This window comes from Lathyrus oleraceus, chromosome 6 (genome assembly GCF_024323335.1).
Source record: "Lathyrus oleraceus cultivar Zhongwan6 chromosome 6, CAAS_Psat_ZW6_1.0, whole genome shotgun sequence".
NCBI classification, from domain to species: domain Eukaryota; kingdom Viridiplantae; phylum Streptophyta; class Magnoliopsida; order Fabales; family Fabaceae; genus Lathyrus; species Lathyrus oleraceus.
This window is the reverse complement of record NC_066584.1, coordinates 314,793,377-314,799,490: the sequence shown is the minus strand read 5'-3', so window position 1 is coordinate 314,799,490 and position 6,114 is coordinate 314,793,377. Positions and strand designations below refer to the sequence as shown.

General features: G+C 40.0%; 1 protein-coding gene across 1 annotated transcript; it reads left to right on the top strand.

Moving 5' to 3' along the window:
* Positions 1-2,339: 2,339 nt before the first annotated feature.
* LOC127095409 (uncharacterized) lies at positions 2,340-3,869 on the top strand. The gene is made up of 3 exons (XM_051034105.1): positions 2,340-2,875; positions 2,972-3,199; positions 3,320-3,869. The coding sequence occupies exons 1-3, from the start codon at positions 2,340-2,342 to the stop codon at positions 3,867-3,869; spliced, it is 1,314 nt and encodes a 437-aa protein (XP_050890062.1).
* Positions 3,870-6,114: the final 2,245 nt, after the last annotated feature.

Below are 6,114 nucleotides of genomic sequence, written 5' to 3'. Positions count from 1 at the left end.
GCAATATGAAGGTTGATGAGCTTATTGGTTCTCTCCAAACCTTTGAAATGGGCTTGTATGAGGATGTTAAAAACAAAAACAAAAGCATATCTTTTGTATCAAATACTGAAGAGGATTCAGAAGAAGGAAATATTGGAAGTGATGAAAGCATTTCAGAAGCTATAGCCATGCTTGGAAGATAGTTCAACAAGTTCATAAAGAAGGTTGATCAAAAGGGGAGACCTAATGTTAAGAACTCTTCATCTGACATCAGTAGAAGATCAAAATCTGAATAAAAGTTCAACCAAGGCAAGGGAATCCAGTGCCATGGATGTGAAGGTTTTGGTCACATTAGAGCTGAATGGCCTACCTTCCTTAAGATGCAAAAGAAGGGACTATCTGTCACCTGGTCTGAAGGAGAATCTACTAAACATGTCAATGTACTAACTAGTGTATGTGCCTCTGATGATGACTCAAGTGGAGATGAACTTACATTTGATGAACTTGCTGCTTCATATAAAGAGCTATGTGTCAGAAGTGCAGAAGTGTGTATACAAGGAGAAAAGCAGAAGAAACTCATCAAGGAGCTGGAAGCTGAGAAAAAGAAGCATCTGACAGTCATATATGGTCTAAATGGTGAGATAACCTTGCTGACCTCAAAGCTAGAACAAATGACAAAATCCATCAGAATGCTGAATAAAGGAACTGACACTTTAGAAGAGACTCTAAAGGTGGGACAGAAGTCAGGAACCATGTCTGGTTTAGGCTTTGTTAAGAAATCCTCAACTGAACTCAAAAGCTCAAAGGCTGAAGTTCCGAAAATCAAGCCGAAGTCACAACCAATGTCACAACATCAGGGAACCAGGAGGAGTAACCGTTAGAAGAAGAAATTTCAGAGATGGAGATGTCACTACTGTGGTAGATTTGGTCATATAAAACCCTTCTGCTACAGGTTGCATGGTTATCCTAACCAGACCCCTCAAGTCAGACCTAAGCAGAAGGCATCTAAGCATAATGCCCCCATCATGAAACAACAATGGGTTGCTAGACTAGCTCACACATCTCTAAGGGCATCTACCAGAGAAGACTGGTATTTTGATAGTGCCTGCTCAAGACATATGACTGGGATGAGTAACTTATTGGTGGATATACAACCTCATACTACCAGGTATGTGACATTTGGTGATAGAGCTAAAGGAGAAATTAAAGGTGTTGGTAAGCTAGACTGTCCTGGAGTTCCAGAACTTAGTAATGTGCTATTAGTAAAAGGACTAACTGCTAATCTCATCAGCATAAGCCAACTATGTGATCAAGGCTTCAATGTACAGTTCACTAAGGAAGTATGTGTGGTGATGAATAGAGGCAATCAGGAAGTTATGAGAGGATCCAGATCCAAAGATAACTATTATCTGTGGGAATCTAAAGTCTCAAACTACTCCTTAAAGTGCCCCTTAGCCAAGGAAGAACAGGAAGTGAAGTTGTGGCATGGAAGACTTGGACAACTTCATTTAAGAGGAATGAAGAAGATCATATCCAAGGAAGCAGTTAGAGGAATCCCAAATCTGCTTATGGATGAAAGAAAAGGCTGTGGAAAATGTCAGGTGGGCAAGTTAACCAAGATGTCACATCCCAAGATTGGACATCCAAAAACATCCAAAATTCTGGAACTTTTGCCCATGGACTTAATGGTACCTATGCAAATTGAAAGTCATGAGTTGTCCTCACCTATTAGTCCTCATCAAAATGGTGTAGTTGCAAGGGAGAAACAGAATTGTGTAACATTATCCACTACAGAAGCTAAGTACCTGGCATCTGGTAGCAGTTGTTCCCCACTGGTATGGATGAACCAGATGCAGACTGAGCACAATGTCACTCAGAATGTCATGACATTGGATGCTACTCAGTTTGAAAATTTAAGGGGCAAAGTGGGAATTTGTCCTTCTGAGGAATTATAGCAACTAATGATGTTAGATATTCTCTGTTTAATAATTCAAATTACTAAACATTTGAGAGGTTGCTCTGATTGGTCAACAAATAATAGATACTGCTCGTGCAACAAGCGTTACCTCTTCCATCGTTTCAACTTTCAGTCTCGCAAGCTTTCTCTCAAAGAAACTTTTCATTTCGCCTCTAAGATATTCATCATGTCGCACCAATCCAACTCATCTTCCTTCAAGACCATGTCTGATTCCTCTAGCTCTGAATCATGCAACCCTAACAGGGAAGATCTTGTTGCTGACTCTGCGAATACCTCGCATGCAAAAAGACTTAAATAAACTGTCTCAGGCTTCTCCTCAGCAATCGCGCTTAATGAACAAACCAGAGAAGGCTCCAGGTATGTTCACAATGCCATTGCAACTATGGTGACTGGAATACTGTCTGATAATTATAAGGTTCTTGGGGTTTCCATTCCCTTAAACACTATTGTACCTGATAATGTTGCTTGTCAAGAAAATACAGTCTCCTTAGGAAAGAATGTATCTGATGATGCTGAGCAAATTGATGCTCATGAGGGGTCAAATATTGAAAAACCCTTAGATAATGTGGGTGGTGAGGAATTCCGTGTCACTCATGATGTCAGTGACAACCCTAACTGTGAAGCTGAAACAGTAGACCTGGAGGAATTTTCTGATAATGAGTTGTTGACCTCAGTTGTCCCTAGTATAGCCAAAAGGGTTAGGACTCAGAGAGAAAAGAAAACAGTGGTGCAAAGGTCCCCCAGAAAGAAGATTGATGTGCCAACCTCTCCCAATCCAAAGGTGGCAGAGAGTTCCCTCAAGAGGAAAGGTCATGGTCCAACAAAATCTTGGAGCAAAGGGGTGTCCAAGAAAATGAAGACCAAGTCTGTTGTTGTGGAGTCTGACTTAGATGTTCCATGTGATGTCACTGCCTCTCTGTCAAAGAAGAAGCCAACCACTAGTAAGCTTGCAGCTAGTGTCCCTGAGGTACCAATTTACAACATATCGTTCCATTTTGCTTCAAGTGTAAATAGGTGGAAATATGTTTATCAGAAGAGGCTGGCTTTGGAAAGGGAATTGGCTCAGAATGTTCTGGAATGTAAGGAGATTATGGCCCTTATTCAAGAGGCAGGTTTAATAAAGATTGTGACTCAGTTCTCAAAGTGCTATGAGATGTTAGTAAAGGAATTTATTGTCAATGTGTCTGAAGAATGTGCTGATGGAAAGTCTAAGGAATTTAGAAAAGTATATGTGCGAGGCAAGTGTGTAAACTTCTCTCCCTCAGTAATCAACATGTATTTGGGAAGACCTGATGTAGCTCAACCTGAGCTTGAGGTGACTGACAACAAAATCTGTCAAGTCATCACTGCTAATCAAGTCAGGAAGTGGCCTCTCAAAGGTAAGTTGGTGGCTAGCAAACTAAGTGTCAAGTATGCAATGCTGCACAAAATTGGAGCTGCTAACTGGGTGCCCACCAATCACAAATCTACAGTGGCTGTAATGCTTGGAAAGTTCATATATGTTGTTGGAACCAAAGCCAATTTTGACTATGGATCCTATATTTTTTATCAAACCTTGAAGCATGCAGGAAGCTTCGGTGTGAATGGGCCTATAGCGTTTCCTTCCCTCATATGTGGTATTGTGTTGAATCAATTTCCAAACATATTAACAGAGAATGATTATATGAAGAGAAGAGACAGCCCATTGGCCTTCAATCATAAACTGTTCCTAGGTACGCATGTTCCTGACATTGCCATGGAAACAGGAGAGACATCAAGTGTTTGCACTCAACCAGGTAAAGCTGTTGTCATTGCAATACTCAAAGAAACGTGCAAGGAGTTAGAGGCAAGGAAGCTCACTTTGGAAAATTTGATTATCAAGTTGGAGATGACTGAAGGTGATGTGCTTGGTGAAGTTGCTGATGTTGCATAAGGAGTCTCGCAACCTAAATGCGAAACGAAACAACCGGCAAAAAAAGAAAGAAAATGACAGAAGAGTCGCCACCGTGCGTTATTTATCCCAAATGAGGGAAAGGAAACGCTCGAAGTAAACCTGGAAAAATGAAAGGAAAAGACAAGGTCTCGCAACCAAATCTTGGGTTCGGGAGTCGATTATACGAAGGGAAGGTATTAGCACCCCTACGCATCCGTAGTACTCTACGGGATCCACTCTTGTTGTTCTTGTCTAAAGGGTGTGGGTTTATCTAATGTACTATTTACTAAAAGAGGGGTCAAAAGAAAATGACTCGCACGGATGTCGCATCCACTGCATACGTATCTCATCTGAATATGAGAATCAGAGTCTTCGTAGCTCGGCTACCTATGGGTTAAAGAGGAGTGTGCTCGCTAAGACATCGCGTCTTATGCCTACGTATCTCATATGGAATGAGAATCAGAGCGAATCGTAGTTCGGCTGACCTATTTGTTTGTTTTGTGTTTTTTTAGGTGAACGACGTTACTACGCAATCTACCGGATGCTCGACCTTTGGAAACTTACTCGCCTGTAGTAGAAGGAGTTAACGTGTTCTTAGGAGAAGAAAAATCAATGAGTTTGTTTGCGTTTTAGGAATGCTCATGCAAAAAAGGAAGTCCTAGACGAAGGAACCGTGCTACCTTAATTGACATGCAAACGAGAGACTATACGAAGCCTAGCAATCCTATGGGGAGATGATCACACCATACAAAACAAACATGCATAAAGTAAACATGTAACACCCCGATTAAAATAAGAGAATTATTTAATTGAGTTAATAGTATTTTATTAATTTAATTAAATAAAGTTGAATTATTGGATTATTATTATTATTATTATTATTATTATTATAGATATTATTTATTTTAATAATAATTAAATAAATAATATAATTGGAATATGAAGAGTGGAAGGGTAAAAGTGGAATTGGGTAAAAGAGGCCAAAGGAGATAACTGAAGGTTTTCATTTTCACGTATTTTGCCTCAGAGTCAGAAAAGGGAGAAGCGCTGAAGAGAAAGAGAAGGAAGAGGAAAAGACCAAAGATTGCTCAGAGCTTCCTTCAATCCAAAGAGGTAAGGGGTCTGAACCTTATTAAACGATAATATGCGAGCAATTACATGATATAGGATTGGGTTGTTGATAAATTTGGGGAATTTAGGGAGATTGGGAAAGTTGTGGTTTTTGAGGGAAATTGTCCGATCTGTGAGTATGGTGGCGTTATATACATTGTAATCGAAGTATGTTGTGTATGTATGATTGTTAAATGTTGATATTGGGTTGTAGGCTTAGAAGCCGCGCGTCCACTGTTTCTGCGCTTAAAATCTTGTTTATGCACATAACAGCCAAATGACGTTCGCCATTATGCCTTTGGCGCTCGCCATTTGGGCCTTTTTCCAGAATAAGAGCGTTTAACGCTAAATGGCGTTCACCATTAGCCTAACGGCGTTCGCCATATCAGTTTGACAGACAGTTTTCAGAATAAGAGCGTTTAACGCTAAATGGCGTTCACCATTAGCCTAACGGCGTTCGCCATATCAGTTTGACGGACAGCTTTCGCGTTTTAAACTCCCAGATGTGATATCGTTGTAATGTTGTTGTTGTTTTGTTGAGTTGTATGTCATGCTATTAATGATGATGATAACATGACTATATGATGTTGTTGTTGCTATGTTGATTCTGATGCATGTTTGATGTGCATGCATTCATGAAAGGCCGATGCCTAGTGATGAACGGACTGAGTTCCAATGATGTTGTTGACTCCGGGCTTGTTGAGAGGCTTGGTTCCTTATGGGGAACTCGGATTCTATGGTGGTGAATCTGGGAGTAGTGATCCTGTAGTGGTCACAAAATGGGTATACCGAGTCGTGTTGAGTCATGCATGGGTGTGTGCATTGCAATTGATGTGTTGTTTTGTTGATATTCATGAGTTTGTTGATTATAATGATGATTGTGATGATCCGTGTTGACATATGTGCAAATTATTCATATTATATTCTGTCGTTATATTATTGTTTAATAATGTAATTCTCACCCCTTCTGCATGTGTTTATGTTCATCTATGATGAGCAATGTGCAGATAATGAGGAGTAGCTTTTGTTGAGGTGAAGAATAAGTGTAGAGTTATTCTACAGAGTCGAGTCAATGCTCTGGTCATGTGACACCCGGGTTATGGGATTCAATAGAGATTATATTATTATTTAAGTT

Bases quoted from the DNA above. Each gene is read 5' to 3' on its own strand.
- LOC127095409 (XM_051034105.1), top strand. From the start codon at position 2,340: ATGGTGACTGGAATACTGTCTGATAATTATAAGGTTCTTGGGGTTTCC. The intron at 2,876-2,971 runs GTCAAAGAAGAA...AAGTGTAAATAG, and splicing joins TGTGATGTCACTGCCTCTCT to GTGGAAATATGTTTATCAGA. The intron at 3,200-3,319 runs GTGTGTAAACTT...TAATCAAGTCAG, and splicing joins AAAGTATATGTGCGAGGCAA to GAAGTGGCCTCTCAAAGGTA.